The sequence below is a fragment of the Acomys minous genome (assembly GCF_964271855.1).
Source record: "Acomys minous genome assembly, chromosome: 1".
NCBI classification, from domain to species: domain Eukaryota; kingdom Metazoa; phylum Chordata; class Mammalia; order Rodentia; family Muridae; genus Acomys; species Acomys minous.
In genome coordinates, this window is record NC_140483.1 from 41,701,524 (window position 1) to 41,719,551 (window position 18,028).

General features: G+C 39.7%; 1 protein-coding gene across 3 annotated transcripts in view; it reads left to right on the forward strand.

Moving 5' to 3' along the window:
- HMCN1 (hemicentin 1) overlaps positions 1-18,028 on the forward strand; it is a 494,329-nt gene that overhangs the window by 249,660 nt on the left and 226,641 nt on the right. For all 3 annotated transcript variants that reach the window (XM_084782016.1, XM_084782014.1, XM_084782015.1), the window contains exons 10-11: positions 2,083-2,204; positions 6,098-6,373. In XM_084782016.1, the coding sequence (XP_084638142.1) occupies positions 2,083-2,204; positions 6,098-6,373 (398 nt within the window). The remainder of the gene's footprint in view (positions 1-2,082; positions 2,205-6,097; positions 6,374-18,028) is intronic.

Genomic DNA, 18,028 nt, shown 5'->3' on the forward strand with positions numbered 1-18,028 from the left:
CTGTGGCCCTGAGACGGGACAGGCCTCGCTGACATGTATTAAGCCGTGAGTGATGACAGACTCATACTCTAATCCCAGGTCACTCGCATGCTTTTGCCATAGAGTCCCAGTAATACGAGCCGTGGGACTTAGTGTTCATTTGTGGCAGCCACTTTGGCTGCCGGGATGCAAGAGAGAAGTCAGTTCGCATTGGCAGTGTACAAATCTTTTGGACGTGCTCTTTGTCCTGTTCTGAAGTACATTTCTGGAAGCCCTTTTCTTTATTGTGGTATTAGAACGCTTATGTCAACAGGGAAGGCTACACTAAAAAGAATGACTAAGTCACACGTATCAGCTCATACCTTAAATCCCAGCACTTGAGAGGATGAAGCAGGGGGATTACAGGTTTGGGCTACATAAGTAAGACTATGTCTCAGAACTTTTGTTTTTTTCTTCTTGTAGCAGTTCCTAAATAAAAGAGCAGTTCCTAGCTCTACTAGTCAAGTAGAGCTGTAAAGAGTGTTCTTAAAATGAGTAAACTGAGTATGCACCCTTAGACAAAAGAATTGTCAGTCAACTTTTCTCTTAAAAACGAAGGACTTGAGACTAGATACATTTTTGTTTTCTGTTCCATCATTTTCATGAACCCAAGGTTTGATGAACCCTAATATATATTAATCTCTGTGCTAGGCACTGTAGAGAACACCTGAGATGTAAGCATTCCAAACTATTACCTTCTTGTGACTGACAGTACCCGCTAGAGAAGGGCACTTTTAGACTTGTGCCTAGCACCCTACTGTAAAGTGTAAAGTGTAGAGACACAGCCCAAGCACCCAGGGCAGTGCGGAGTTAAGTGAGTCTGTTTTCCTCAGAAGCTAACAGAAAGGGCCACTGGTGGACCATTCCCATAGACCGGACAGGAAACACTAGCTGAAGACGCCTGAGCTACGAGAGCACGCAGAACAATGGCTACTTAGGTACTCACTTTCGTGAGGATAGGAACCTATGCTTAACGTACTGTTGCAAAGGCCACATCAGGGCTGAACATGACGACAGAGCCCCGTATCCTGGTTGGTTTGCTGAGTTGTGTCTGGAAGGGGAGAGATGCCGAGCCTAAACCCCAACCAGACATCTCAAATCTGTGGAGGACTTTTTTACTTTACAGATATCTTCCTTTCTTTTAACAAATGATTATGAATAATAATAGATGATAAAATAGAAAAATGTAAAATATTTCTATCTCAATTATATTTTTAAAAGAATAAAGCCCACCCTTGTACACTTTAGACTTTTAAAAGCAATAATTAAAGAAGTATCTTCTTAAACTGCTCTGGAAAATGAGAAGTAAGTTTGCCAGTGAATGAATCAATATTTGTTAGATGAATGCATGAATTTGTTTACAAAATGAATGTACTTTTTCAATTTTTGCATTGCTTATTATATGTATAGGCTAACTCACCTCCAGGTAGATGTTACATGAGAAAGTTAAGGAAAATATATTTTCTTTAAGTTAAAATGTCTTGCCTTCACATTTGTAAATTACCTTGTTTCATTGACATGGCCATGATTCTCAGCTCCAAACTGGAAAGTATAGGGGAAAGAGCAATTTCGTCAGAGGTTGTCAAGTTGTCAACTCAAGTATGGCTCTTGTTTGTCTGTTTTGGGTTTGTTTTTTTATTTTATTTTATTTTTTATTTTTTTTTGAGACAGAGTTTCTCTGTGTTATCTTAGCTGTCCTGGACTTACTTTGTAGACCAGGCTGGCCTTGAATTCACCGTTATCTCCCTGCCTCTGCCTCCTGAGTGCTGCGATTAAAGGGATGCACCTTTAATCTTATCTTTAGGGAAAAAATTCCTAAAGATAAACTTGCATTCTTACAATCTGTTGTTTCTTGTATGTATTTTCTCTGAACAGAGAAGCATAACACTTTTCAAAATATAAAAGGCTTATGATTTTAAGTTAAAATTCAACCTGCAGTTTTCACAACTTAACTTTCTCTACGTTATTCATCGGAACAAGTGCCTTGAAACAAATCGTTTGTTATTGCTTTCAGTTCTCTCTTGTTTGGCAAACACTAAAAGCTTTCTCTTTTCTTGTCTCCAGAGAATCTGCCAGTGTGAACTGGGATTTCAAAAAGGTCACTTCGTCTGATGAAGGCTTCTATGAGTGCATTGCTGTGAGCAACGCAGGGACCGGACGGGCGCAGACCTTTTTTGATGTATCAGGTAACTGTCACCTGGCCGTCAATGTACCTATGGGAAGGAGATGCTGGTGGCCTCCTGAGTTTACACTGTGTTCGTCACAGTCATCTGTGATTGTCTGTCTGCTTTACTGCATTTTGAACTCACGTGTCAGTTTCCCCACATTTGGCCTTGGTGTCTTTCCATGTGCCACTCTTCATGACTTGATATCTTAGTTTCCTAACTCTGAGTTCACAGAGTAGTAAAAAGTAGATAGAACTAAAAATTATCTAGGAACACGGAGCCTGATTGGACAGACTATGGTGTAAAGAAGGACAAATGTGATGCTGGTTATTATGCGTTCAGACAGTGAATTCCTGAGAGTAGATGGGAGACATGGTAGGAATAATTAGGGAAGTAGGCTGTAACATACAATCAATGATGAGGACCAAACCACCTACTCAGCATTATTATGATTCTTGGATACTTTTTATATACTAGGGGTTGAATCCAGGGTCTCACATACGCAAGCTGCCCCTGAGCTAAATCCACAGCCCTGAAACTCCATTTTAACTGAATTATTCTATCCCTGCCTCGCGCTACTCTGTACTTAGTCCTATCCTAGTCTGACCCTTGTGTTATGGCTGCTGAAACTGCAACAGCGCCTGTATTTGTTTTCAGTATGTGTTTTCCTGAGATAATTTAAGACAAAAGAAATGTTTTAGACGATGGTTTAGAATCCTAGGGTTTGTAGTATCCAAGCTGAACTTTGAAAGAGAGGCATGTAAATCAGGCAGGCGTGTTCTTTCAGTGAAACTATTTGTATTCTCTTATTCTTAGGAAAATAAAGATTGTCTTCTGTAATAAGTTAAGCGAGTTGACATACATCACAAACTATTTATTTTTTCATCTCCAGAAATTATGAAAAGCCCTGGAATTGTGTCAACATTCCTCAGCTTCTGGGAAAGCAAACACTTGAGCGCTTGAGTGTTCTTCCGAGCAATGTTAATTAGAAAAAGGACAGGAGGTAGAGAGGGCTGCAGCAGGCTGTTTCAGGCATCTTGTGAAGTGACTGGGAGATGCCAGTAAGAACGTGTGGACTGACTTACGAAGCTGGCTTGGTGGTGCCAGGAGCTGCCTCTGGCCTCTACTGCACCCACCCCACTTGCATTCTTCCATGCCGGTCAGACAGTGGCATAATTGGGGAGCTGGACTGTTCCCAAGCTGGTTCCCAGGAATTCTTTGCATTTAGTCAGCCGTGAAAGAAGTCAGAAAGCTTCCGCGGTAATGGCGATGGCTTGAAGAGAAGCAGGAACAGTTCCTTGGAGTTTGAAAGAGTAGCAGTCCTCTCAAGGACAGCTATTTGCGTAGCACACTAGCCTTTAGCCTTTATCTACTTCTCAATTTCCCATTGGCCAGGTTAAGGTCCCTGATTAGCCACCATACTGTCGTTATGAATCCAAATCTTGGAATCGAGTACTGATTAACTACACAGCCAGTCCTCATGTTCTTAGAAAGTATTAGGAAATGAGCATTATGGGATGGTGGTATTCTTATGTCACAATAGTTGTTATCATATAAAGCCAAAGAGCATCCAAGAGACACCTGAAGAAAAGCTAAACTTCTACCAGTATCTTCCCTCATTTTTTAAAGCATTTGCGGTAGTTGACATTTTCAAGAATTTTGGGGTTTTTTTTTTGTAATGTTGGTTGTTGATTGTATTAAACATACAAGCATTTAAATTTGCATCTTTAATACAAAGTGAGTATTAGAAAGTACTCATACATAGATATGACAATGGCTAAAACCACACACAAGTGTCAAAAACTCATTTTTTTGGTGATATTTGGAGGCTAAGTTTAATACTATTATATTACTTTTTCTGTTTTAAAATTTTATTAGTACAAAACCATACACATACTAAAATTCTAGGTGTAAGTAAATTCTAAACAGAGATCCTGTCAAGGCATGCCAGTGAAAAGAATTATTTATTACAAACATTTGTTTGTTTTATCTATGTGTATTTTTTGCCATCATGTTTCTGCATGAACCATATACATGTTTAGGGCCTATGGAGATCAGAGGAGGGTATCGTAACCCCTGAAACTGAAGTTACAAATGGTTATGAACCATCGTGCTGGTGTCAAGAACCAAACCTAAGCCCTTTGTTATAGCAACAGGTGTTTTTCATGTTGAGACATTTCTCTGGCCCCAGTGGGGAGAAAAATCCTAATTTGAGACTATCGAACAATCTTTTAGAACAGTGACTAGTAACCTTCCTACGGCTATAACCCTTTAATTTTATGGCGAACCCCAGCCATAAGATCATTTTTGTTGCCAGTTCCTAACTATAATTTTTGCTCCCGTTATGAATTATAATACAAGTATGTTTAGAGATAGGCACTGGCCAAAGGGGCCATGGCCCACAGGTTGAGGATTGCTGTTATAGAACAAGGGAGGATTCGAAAACAACCCAAGGGCATCTCTTCAGCTAAAGAAACAGATACTGAGAGTGAGCACTTGAGCCATTCATGGTCAGGTGGACACGTGTAAGAGACTCGTGCAGCAAGGTGCACATACGGCTTCTCGATCTGGTCCAAGTTCCTTGCTTTATGCCTCCAGCCCATGTATGTTGTGCTTCCTGTCTCCGTACGGGGTCCTTCTCTGACCCTACCTTCATGCATCCTATTACTTCATTATGATTAGTCCTTGTGTTCTAGGAGCAGATAATATTTGGAAATGTATAACCTTAGCCTCCTCCACAAACTGGTACAAAATCTCTCTCAATAGTCTCTGTCCCCCTATGTACTTACATATGTTCAGATATTTTAACGTGCACAATTTTTATTGCCTTTATGTATTTGTGGACTAGCATTATGATACCTTGTTGTTGTGCTGGGAGAGTGTTTTTGTTGTTCACTGGGGAAAAGCACCTGTAATTAAATGAGGGCAGAAGAAAGACATGAGCTTTGTCCAGAAGTTGTGAACAGTTTCAGGGTTGGCCACTTTATATTGGATAACCAACTAGGTGGAGGCTAATTCTTCATCTCTTTCTTTAAAAAAATATTTTATTAATTTATTCATATTACATCTCAATTGTTATCCCATCACTTGTATCCTCCCATTCCTCCCCCCCTCCCTCCCATTTTCCCCCTATTCCCCTCCCCTATGACTGTGACTGAGGGGGACCTCCTCCCCCTGTTTATGCTCATTCTTTAGTTTCATGCAGTTCTTTGTCTGGGGATGTGGCCCAGTGAGATGTCCCTCTTCCACATTAACGTATCTATGGATATTGTCATTGTTCAGGCAGCCATATTGTTGCAGTATCATGGGAGTAGTTTCCCTGTCATTGCTAGAAGACAGCCCTACAACAGACTTCCTCATCCTCCTAAAGAGTGTCCCTACAATTCACTCAGCCTTCTGAGATGAACCTGGTCCTCATCTTTACTAGGAGCATGTTTGTCTCACTCTACAGTTGTACTGGTTCCGTTTACTAAGATGCAGCCCCTTTGAAAGGTGATGTTGCTGTATCTTGCCATGTCTGTCATCTGTTGGATGCTATGTACTTTAAAACACCCAGTAGCTATCTTTACAATTAAACAACCAATAAAAGGCCACTCCCAACAAAACAAATGAAGACTGCCTCTTTCCACAATTCTAAATCCTTCCAGCCATATCCTTTTGCCAAGCCAAGTCAACTCTCACATTTACAACCTAGGGACTTAAATCTGATATGGACAGATGCCTTGCCTTCTAAGGGATCATGAGACTTGGGGGTCTCATTGGCATAGGCATTTGTCAATAGTTTCTGTTATATAATTAAACCTCCTGACTGATTTTTCAGTATATATTTGTGTATGCACAGTTCTTAAGCAACATGTATAAATGAGCAAAGTTGATTTTAGGTTTGTTGATTTGAGTCTTCTGATTTCACACAGAGCCGCCTCCAATCATCCAAGTGCCTAGTAATGTTACAGTCACTCCTGGAGAAAGAGCAGTGTTGGCGTGTCTTGTCATCAGTGCCGTGGATTACAATCTCACCTGGCAGAGGAGTGGCAGAGATGTCCGGCTAGTAGATTCAGCAAGAATTAGGACCTTGGCCAACCGCTCCCTGGAGCTGAGGAATGTGAAAATTGGTGATGCTGGGGAGTACCGTTGTATGGTTTCCAGCGAGGGTGGATCAGCAGCAGCTTCGATTTTCCTCATAGTGCAAGGTACTGTGCTACTAGAAAATTCTGCCCAAGGGTGTCCCTTCCACCTTCACTCGTCAGCTCCTCTCCTTACATGTGTGCCCTGTAAGAGTTACCTCTACCCAAACACTTATCTTTGGATGCGAGAATGCTTGGCATGGTCAGTTGTTTGAAGGTGACTAAACGGGAAACTGAAATATTGCTAGATAGCTTTACTGCAGTTGTAATTTGACCAGCTGGTTGCAGATGTCCATTTTAAGAGGCTATATAAGCTATCCCTGGATATTTTCATTTTCAAATTCTCTCGTCCACTACGTGGCTGTCAGACAAGATCAGAAATGCTCAGGGGTGGTATGGCCTTAGACATTTCCCAAGTGGATTTCAGTAACATTTTGAATTGTTTTCATAATTGCCTTCAAGGATTTGGTCTTCATTTAAATGTTATGCTAGTGCTTATACAACTAATTAAGCATTTTACTTTTAAATTAAATTTAATAAATTTTACTAGTATATTTTATTTTAGTTATTTGTTTGAAGTGGCCCTTGGGTTAATGATCACTAGTTGAGCCTATTTCTCTTTATTTATTTAGGATTTAAAAAATGTGTTCTTCTCTCATACAATACATCCTGACCACAGCTTTGCACCTCCTCTCTCCTCCATATCCATTCCCACCCACTAGAAAAGAGCAGGCTTCCTAGAGATATCAAGCAAACACGGCTCAACAAGGCATGATAAGAGCAGGAACAAATCCTCACATCAAGGCTGGATGAGGGAACCCAGTAGGTGGAAAAGGGTCCCCAAAGCAGGCTAACGAATTAGAGACACCTCATCTCCCACTGTCAGGAATCCCACAAAAACACCCAGCCAGCAACTATATCATATATGCAGAGGGCTTTATGTATACTCAAATTTGGTAGAATTCAAACAAATGACTTTTAATTGAACATTTTCATACATATATATCCTTATGTTTTGTTCTTTTTTTTTTTTTTAGTTAATTAACAGATCATTTTGGATATGTTTTCTTATTTGACCCACAATGCCCTCTCCATTCCCCCTTTCTTTTTCAGTTCTTCCTATCCTAAGTAAGAGTTCCTCTGTGTTCATGACATATATGTTTCATTACTCTTCCTCCCTTCCTCTCTTTAGATTCTTTAGATCGTTCTCCCTTCTCAGAGTCCCCTTTCTCCTTTTACTCTCTCTCTCTCTCTCTCTCTCTCTCTCTCTCTCTCTCTCTCTCTCTCTCTCTCCTTAGATAGTATACATATATGTGTAGTTAAAATCTAATCTCATATATGAGAGAAAACATGCAACTGATCTTCTTTAACTTGGCTAACTTTATTTAGGCACAATCATCTCCAGTTCTGTCTATTTTCTTCTAAATGTCATAATTCCACTTTCTTTATAGGTGAATAAAATTCCATTGTGTTTATGTACCATTTCCTTTTAAATCCACTCATCTTCAAACAATCTCTAAACTGGTTACATTTCTTGCCTATTGAGACAAATGCAGCAATTAATATGATATATCATATGCTCACTTGAAAGTCTATGGTCACATGACAAGGGGCAGTATAGCTAGATTACAGGGCAGTTCTCTTTTTCGTGTATCAAGGACCCTGCCTTCTGGTTTCCTTAATGGCTGTAGAAATTGGCATTCCCATCAGTAGTGACCAAGAACAGGATGAGAGCCTACCACAGAGGTCCTCTGAAAGACTCCACCCAGCAGGCCATGGAAGCAGAAATGCAGTCTCACAGCCAAACTTTGGGCAGAGGTCAGGTATAGAAGGACCTGGAGGGGACAGGAGCGCCACAAGAAGACCAACAGAGCCAACACATCTGAGCCCAGGAGGGCTGTTGGAGACTGATGCACCAAACAAGGACCATGCATGGAGAGGACCTAGGCCTGTACTCAGATGTAGCCAATAGGCAGCTCAGTCTCCATAGGGGTCCCCTAGTAAGGGGAATAGAGGCTGTCCCTGCCATGGACTCTGTTGCCTGCTCTTTGACCACTTCCCCCTGTTACCAGGCACAGAGGAAGAGAATGCAGGCAGTCCTGATGAGACACGGTAGGCTGGGGTCAGTTGGTGAGGGAGGAGGGCTACCTCTCTTTGAGGACTAGGGGAGGGGCATAGGGGGAAGAGGGAACTAGGAGGAGACAAGGGGAGGGCTACAATTGGGATGTAAAGTAAATAAATTAAAATAAATTAAAATTTTTTTCTTCTTATTTACATCCTAGATTCCTCTTGTCATTCATTTTCTTGAAGGCAGCCATGCTGACTCGGTGACCTGGGGTCTCAGGGTAGTTTCTATTTTTGTTTTCCTAATAGCTAAGGATATTTAAAACTTTCTTCAAATATTTATTGGCCATTTGTCTTTCTTCCTTTTAGAACTGTCCAATTCAGTGTTGGATGTTTCCTTTTTATGTTTAATTTCAAAGTGCTTTATAGATTCTTGATATTAACCCTCTAGTTGATATATAGTTGGAAAAGGATTTCCCCCATTCTGAAAGCTGATAATTTCTTCTGCTGTACAGAAGTTTTCTAGTTTCATACAGTCCATTTATTTGTTGGTTCTTGGAATTATTATTTTTTTGCATTGTTGGGGTGCTTTTCAGAAAGTTCATGTCCATGTGGTATTTCTCCTATCATTTTCACACCCTTGTTATTCTAAATTTTTCAGGTCTGAGTGAGGTGGGACTAACATTCTCTATATACACTTGCCTGTGTATGGCAAGTTTCATGGTGCCTACATTTTCTCACACTCTCTGTAACTGGCTCTCAGGATTTTCTCTCATCTTGGGTCTGTAACATGTTGAATTAAGGCACCTTGACTTGGGACTGTTCCCTGTTCTCATGCCCCCCAGGATAGCTCAGTTTAAAACAAAAGTGGACTGCCACCATTAAAGTTGTCTAATCATTGTTGATCCATTTCTCTGAAAACAAAACAAAATAAAACCAAACAAAATCCCCATTATTTCAGCAACTGAATTTGAGGCTTGTGAGTTGTAGGCTTGTATTACGAATAGGACTGTGTTGTGTGACCCTTCATGGGAAAGCAGAACTAGTGTCTGTTCATCCTCAATGAAGCATTACTAAGGGGGGCTTCTAAGAAGGCTCCCCTTCTGCACCCCATGGGCACTCTGTGGCTGGACCTGTGTCCAGCCTGACTTCTTTCTTAGTGCTTTGCTCTTCTGTGTCCCTGCATGCCCCAGCTGTCTTATTGCTTTTGTGGATTTCTAAAGCACTTTCCCTTTGGGAGATAGAATTAAAAATTTCTTTTCTTGACATTTCATCACTGTGTTACATGGAAGAAGCTTCTAAGTCTGCTGTCTTACCAAAAGGTCCAGTGGTCCATTTCTTTGAATAAATGCATATGCGTGCAGTGGCGTATGTGTGTGTATGTGTACAATGCATTTGTGCATATATATGTAGGCCACACAACCTTGGATTTCATTCTTTATGTACCCCCCCACCTTTATCTATCTATCTGTCTATCTGTCTGTCTGTCTGAGACAGGGTCTCTCAGTACCCTGGAACTCACCAAGTGTGGTGGGCTGGCTGCCCAGTGAGCCCCTAGGTATCTGCTTTTCCTACTTTCTTGCTGGCATTATAAGCCCAATCCACCAGGCCTAACTTTAGCATAAGACTAAACTCTCAGTTTTACAGACTTGTAAAATAAACATTGTATTGACTGAGCTGTTTCCCAGACCTCTGTTAATATGCTCTAAATACAATTTATACTAGTTATAATATTGGCGAACTTTTGTTACAACTTATTCGGATGCGTTTTGATGTTATTTTTCTTTCATTTATACAAACGCACATGCAAACAAATACTCACACATACAGGCATTCACAGAAAGTCTGCATAGAGTAAGTGTTCAGATCACTGAAAATTGGTGTGTTAGTAACACAGTTTAGTAACCACTCTTTGTTGGTTTTGAGAGCTATCCCTATGAAGACCAGAAACTGCTTCAAAATTTCTGAGTAGGATTATTGGCATCTAAGTGCCTACAGACTGGCTAAAAGTCTTAATGTAATAGGAAAATTACTCTTGGCACCTTTTCAACATTAAGTTGAAAGATCTGATTGCTGCCTGCATAGAATATTTAATTTCAAGTCCTTGATGTGGGAGACTGATTGCATCAGAACGGGCTCTGGCTATTTGGTAATGTTTTTAGAAACAATGTAATAACATGCCTTAAAGTAAGCCCCAGGACAACTTTCTAGAAGTCTTATGTTAGAGAACAACCAGTTCAAGGCTTACAGTATTGTCAAAGACAGAAAACAGAAACTGCAGGGAGATTAGGAAAGATGCTCTGCATCTGATTGTTGTTTTCTCCATAGTCCTAGAGGTATCTTCTGCAATTAGAAGGCAGGTCTATTGTTAGTGAATCTGACAAGACCTCAAGGGAGAAGTTGCTTTTGTAAAGGGCTCAATGAATCCCTACATAGTGATGACCCAGAAGATAATCTGAATCTGTTCACTTAGCACTTAGGCTACTAGGGCTCCAGAGTCATCCCAACAATCTGATGGTTTTGAATAAAGAGAATGTTAACGGGCTTCTGGAAGTTAATATTTGCTCCTTATTTGAAAGCCCTCCCAGTGGGATTGTAAAATAAAACCAAAACACTTGTTGAGAAAGAAATTAAGAAAAAATAGCATTTACAAGAGCTACAAAAATATTTAGAAATATGTTTAACCAAAAATTGAAGGTCTTTAAAAATGGAAATGACAAAAAAAACTGATAAAAGAAATTCTGGAACACACCAAAAAAAAAAAAAAATAGAGAGGCGGGGAGATAACATATGCTCACAAATTAGCAGAGTTAATATTACGTCTGTGACAATGCTTCTCCATGAAATTCTCATCAAAATACCAATTACTTCCTTCATAGAAAATGAAAAAGAAATCTTAATTTCACATGTAACCACCAAAGGTCCAGAATAGCCAAAGTGATTCTAATTCAAAACACAGAGAACCAAACTAAGGCTGAAGTTAATATAGTATTTGACTACAAAACACACTACAGAGCTTTGTCACTAAAATAGCAGAGCTCTGGCATAAAAATACATACAAAGACCAATGAAGTAAAAACCAAAAACTGTTTTCAGACCCCTGGTAGATGTTTGACAAAGGCTGTAAGAACATGTAGTTGAAAAGAGACGTTCTCCTCAGTCAATGGTGCTGGCAACGTTGGGCAGGTAGAGAGGAATAGAGCTAGCTCCCTTCCTTTCACCATGTACAGAAACCAACTCAAAATCAATCAAAGAGATAAATGTTAAAACTATGTACAAATTATTAGAAAAAAAGACAAATACTTCAAGGGATTGTTACACAGACCATATAAGAAACTCAAAAATATTAATACCAAAACAATAACTAAAAGCCCCCCTACCAAACCAAATATAACCAAAAACCAAAACCACTACCTGACTCCCAAGACATGTAATGTAATTAGAAAGATATTAAGAGGCAAGTAGTTATTTCTCAGAGGAATGAACTCAAATGATCACCCAAGTTTGGTCTGATGTATTTTGATGCTAATTACTGTTTACTATCTCTGTGCCCCACCTTATACCTTGTCTAAGAGCCTAACCTGCTTGACCAATAAAAGGCCATCACATGTGGGCAGGACAAATGGGATAGGTGCAGCTAAGGTTCCAGGGCTTGTGAAGACAGAATCTTGGGAGGAAGAGAGACCAGAGGAGAGGGGAAGAGAAGAAGGCTGCACCATGGGTTAGGTGGAGGAGAAGCACGTGGCCAGCATGGATGGAGACTTGGCTCAGATGATGATAATGAACAAATATTTGGGATTATGCATGGGAGGTAGCTTGACAGAAATTATCAGAAGCAGATGATTTGAGATTACGGCAGGTATCCCATACCTGCTCCTCTATGGGAAGTAGTTTAGGGGATTAATATCGGCCGTGCTCCAGGTTAACTAAGGCTATTTTAAAATATAACAGTTGTCTGTGTCTTGATTGATTTGCCATATTGGTAAAATAACTGCAATAAGTAAGTAGGTATTTCTCAGAGGAATGAACTCAAATGATCACCAAAGGTGTAAAGAAATGCTCAATTTTATTAATCATCAGGAGATGCAAATCAAAACTACAGAGATACATCATCTCATTGTGGTTAGAACGTCTGTCATCAAACAGATAAAAATTCACAAATTTTGGTTAGGCTGAGGAAAGAAGAGATCTCTCATGGACTGTGGGTGGCAATGTTAATTAGGATGGCCATTTTGAAAAGCAATAGTTAGATTCTTCCAAAAATTAAAAGTAGAATGCTGTGTGACCCAGTAATTCTACTAATGAATCTGTGTCCCACAGAAATAAAAATCATTACTCTACAAAGAGACTTCCATCTTTACTGCATAATTATTTACAATAGAAAAAATATGGAATCAGCCCAGATGTGCTGCAGATGATGAGTGGATAGGGAACATGTGTCATATAGACACACAATGGGCTAGAGACATAAAAGAGCTGAAGCCCTGATTTATAACAACCCGACGGAACTGGAAGTCACAATGTCAAATGAAATGAGACAAGCACAGAAAGAATGTTCTCGCTCGTATGTGGAACCAAGTCGATCTCATAGATTAAACGAACTCAACAGTGCTAGTTAGAAACTGGGAAGAGTAGTGTTGAGTGTGAACATGGGGGGAATAAAATGAAGTTTAATAAGGGCTACGAAAACACATTAACCCTGCTAGCATTTCTTCTGGCTTTTCTTAAGTGCAATAAGATATATGTCCATTAAAATAATTTATGATAGTTTAAAGATGATTATAAGAGTGTGAAACTTCCAATATATAAAATGATTAATGTTTGAAGAGATGAAATTCTTCTTATCCTGATTTGGCTATTACATATTGTATCATGTATGTGTTATATATATGCATATACAATGTATCCTGTATGCATTAAATTATTATAATGAATCTCATACAGACGAATAAATATTATATTTTAATTAAAAAAGAAGATGACATAGCCAGGTGTCGTGGCATGTGCCTTTAATTCCAGCACTCAGGAGGCAGAAATAGGTGGATCTCTGTGAGTTTGAGGCCAGCCTGGTCTACATAGTGAGTCCTAGGATAACTGGGGCTATAGAGAGAGAACTTAATTCAAAAAACAAAGAAACAAACAAAAAGAAGATAAAAGACACAACGATATAGTGGAAAATCTGACTTACAGGCACTAATACTATATAAAAGTAAAATTAGAGATATAATGCATAAAGTTGAAAAAGTTAAGAACACTGAGATAAATATATAATATTTGAATAACAAGACCTTCTTAAAAATCTTTAAAAAAGATTTATGTCTGTTGAAGAAACATAGTCAACTGAACCAAACTAAGGAACTAATTAAAGGAGTTGAAAAAAAAAACTGTCCTGGGGTATGGTTGTGGGGAAATTGTCCAGGATGACCAATTCAAGCAAGACAATGCAATGAGAGTTTCGTCTAGATGCATCTTGGCTGAAGTCTGTTGCTGGGTGTGAAGCAAAGCCTCCACCAACATGTACCCCATGTTAATACACTGTAGCAGTAGGGGTAAAAAGCATACTGACATGAGGATTACACTTTCAAGACAGAAGATAATTGCAGTGGGTCTCCTCCATGCATGCATGTCCCTTAGTGTTAGAATACGTTCCTTAATTTTGGGTGGAATTGCTTTTTATCTTGATGGGACGTAAAAAACAAGTGAGATTAGGCACTGCATTCCAGGTCCCTTAGAAAGACACATAGTCAGATTCATATGTCCCAGTGGGGATGTTGACTCTTGCTTTTATTCTTGGCAGCACCAAAGGATGCAAAATTCAGTGATATCAGAAGCCAATGTCCCAGTGACCGTTCACCATCAATCTGAGTGTTGGCTGGCTGAGTTTCTTTGTCTTTCTTGTTTTCTATTTGTTATCAAATCTCCTTTTAATTTTAAAAAACAAAACAAAATGTGTACTTTTAATGAATTTCTTTAAAGTTAGGCCATGGTGTTTCCTGCTGTCTGAAGCTAAGAATTGCAGCTGGCCCAATAATGGAAAGATACATGGAATTTGGGAAGGAAAGATGGAATCCAAGAGTTTATGACCTGGGTAATTTGTATGTCTTATAAAAGGGCACTCTGAAATGTTTCTCTTTTTTTTTTTTTTTTTTTTTTTTTTTTGGTTTTTTGAGACAGGGTTTCTCTGTGTACCCTTGGTTAGCTGTCCTGGACTCACTTTGTAGACTAGGCTGGCCTCGAACTCACAGAGATCCGCCTGCCTCTGCCTCCCGAGTGCTGGGACTAAAGGCGTGTGCCACCACGCCCGGCTCTCTGAAATGTTTCCAAGTTGAGGAAAAGAGTACCGTCCCCACAGCCTTCTTAGAATAATTTACGGAAAATGATATTTTTGAGTGCCCAAATTTTTTTAAAAGGAAGAAAAATCAAACTTAGGCATGTTGAGATATAACATACTACTGACTTTATCTCAGCAACACTTATGGGCTCAGTAGCAATCCACTAGACAAGTCTCAGGATGCGTCTTAGTTGGGGTTACTATTGCTGTTAGAAAACAGCATGACGGAAAGCAACGTGGGGAGGAAATGGCTTATTCAGCTTATATTCCACATCACTGTTTATCACTGAAGGAAGTCAGAACAGGAACCCCCCAAAGGCGGAGACCTGAAGGCAAGGACTGATGTGGAGGCCACGGAGGGCGCTGCTTACTGTGCCTTTTTATTTGTGTCAATGGGAGTATAAAACACAAAATGAGAATCTAGTGCTATTTTTCTTAATAAAGATTTGAGTTTTAAGCAGTTTGTCGTATTGAAATAAGTCTTCCTAAACTCTATTTGTAGGCAATAATAGTTTGCTTAGATTTAAAGATAGGGTAGACAATTTGTCAGTGCATCCTGAATTGTACAAGGTCTTTTCAAGGGTAGGTAATTTAAACGCTGTTTGTTCATGCTGCAAAAGTATTGCTCCTGAAACAAGTAAATAAGTTTAGAGCTCAAGTGATTATATTGATGTGGAGTGTATCTCTTGCTGTAAGTGGAAAATCAGGTCAGGAGCAGAGTGTCCTCGGGGCAGCTTCCCATTAACTCCCTTCCATGTTCTCCATTCGGTTTCTCTTGTCGCTTTGAAGTGGTCATACCCAAAACAAGACAAAACAATATGGCTGACTTTTCTCTCTGGTCTGTAATCATTGAAGTTTAAAGTTACACCTTTCCAATAGTTGTTAGTGCACGTTCTCACTGCGCTTCCTGGTGTTAATGAGCACTCTGTATTACTTGTATTTTTATGTGCTTTTTATTTGTTTGTTTTTTGACTGTGTTTTAAGCCTTCTGACTCAGTTCAACAAAAAATTTATATTTGAAAATTTAAAGTTATAGACTTTTGCATTACTAAATTACAAACTAAGCTGCCTTAAAACCTTTCTGAGCTAGAAGTGAAATCTAACAAAAGGAACTAATGCAACATTTCAGTAGATAACTAAATTAGCTTTTTTGTAATAAAAGTTTAACATCAATTTATCTGCTAAATGCCGTCTGCTGCCCCCATAGATCACGTTTCTGTTTCAACACATTCTAACTCAATGCATTCAAATGGCAACAGCTAGCATATGTGTCGTGATCTTGTTGCCTTTCATCTAAGGCGTCTCTGCTCTGCAAAGATGTCAGGGAACTCTGATTCTGGATGGAAGGAATTATCTCTCTCTAAAACTTAAAAGACACAAATATTAAAGTGTCTTTGAATAGAATTTATAAGGAAAAATTTAAGAAATAGATTTATTTAGATTGTAAAGCAAAGAGGATTTGGATCACTTAGTAGATATTCAATTATGTAAAAAAAAATTGTTTTAAAGAAGGTGTAAACAATGAGCATTTGGATTTTCAGCAAGGAGGGACCTTGTGAAAATGAGCTCTGGCACAAGCCCAGTGAGAGAGCCAGCAGGACGCACATCCAGATGTTGGAGAGGTCAAATGACGGGATGAATGTACTAGCTAGGTGAAAGATACTTCCTTCTCACTACAGCGACTGGCAGCTAGGAAGACATGGAGCAGGTGAAGGGTCAGCAAACATCATAGAACTGCTAGCTAACAACTGGAAAAGGGCTGAGAAAGTAGTGTGCCATCTAATCCTGGCAGACTGTTCAGCACGGGCTGTTTCCATTCACAGCACTCGGACCCCTACACAGGGTTTTTCTATTCCCACCAAGTAACTCTCCAGGTCTTTGGACATGTCCAGTTCTGCCGTTGCCACTGCCTCAGGCTAGTATTAGATGCACAGGTCATCCCCAGAGAATGCACTCACTTAAGATGTGAACCAACAGTCAAAGCCTCCTGTACTTCTGACCAACCAAATGTGTGTCAGAAGGATCCCATGACCACTTCCTGGGAATTCAGTAGTTTGCTAGCATGGTGCCAGTAGTCAGCAAGGCTCTCTCCCTTACAATTAATGATAAAGCAATACTACTACACACTGCTTAGTTATTTTACAACCACTGCTTTAGTGATTCCGATAAAGTAGAAACAGTCTGCATTTGTTATTAAGAAAGGCTATTTGAGCAATTGGATTAAGAGCTTTGAGAGGATCCTGAGGCTGCTCTCTAGATTCCTGGGCGACCACCTATCAACATGTACATTGTTCCTTGGAGTTCTGTGAGCTTCTCTAGCCAATTAACCCAGCTTGAGCAGTGGCTAGTGTTAACTTTGCATTTGTATCTTGTTTCTCAGACGTATATAAGATGACAAAATGGGCAGTGTTGAGGCACTGACTCACTGAGCCATAAACTGAACTAAGTTGAATTGCCTCTGCATGTATATGTGGGCATATGGGGTGCCTCTAATACAGATATCTGAGTGTTATGATAAGTTGAGTGTGAGTACGGGAGGGGCTTTATTTTTTTTCCTCTTACAAATACACCACAGGGACAGGCTAGCAGGAGAAATACCCAGAGCAAAGTGTGGAGGAGGAGGGTGGCCTGGAGTTTCAAGAATAGTAATATGCTCATTGCGTGTGCATGGGAAGAGTGTATGAGACGCTGAATGTTTAGGCAAGAAATTTTGAGTATAAAAGGTATATATGTCACATGTAATAAAGTTGTTTAATTATAATCTTCCCCAGTATTGACTAATGTCTTAACTGCCCAATTGAAAATAATAAGATATTTTCTATTTTTGTGGTGTGTGTGTGTGTGTGTGTCTGTGTGTGTGTGTCTGTGTGTGTGTGTGTATTTGGCTATTATAAATAAGGACTAGAGTAGAACAAATACCACATGGTAAAAACTTTTTGACTATATCTGAAGGAAGTACCAAGGAATTAAGAGTATCCACCTAGTGAGAGAGCAAAACAGACAGATAAATAGCCAAGGAAGGAAGAACACAGAAATGTGAGCCTGCTGAGGGAGTGCCCAGTGCAGTTCAGAAAGCCATCCTCCTGGTGGTGTGGTTCCCCCTCCCCCTCCATCTTCTGTAGCCTCACTTATTTGCTTACTTAACTGGTGTATTCATTTTGGAGGCACAGTCTTGTTATGTAGACCTGGCTGGACCGAACTCACAGAGATCCACTTGCCTCCATCCCCTACATCTAACAGAAGCCCTTTTCTTGTAGAATGGTAGGAATCACTTAGGTTTGAGAGTTTATGGCATCGCCGCAGTAAAATGGCAAGACACCTAGAGG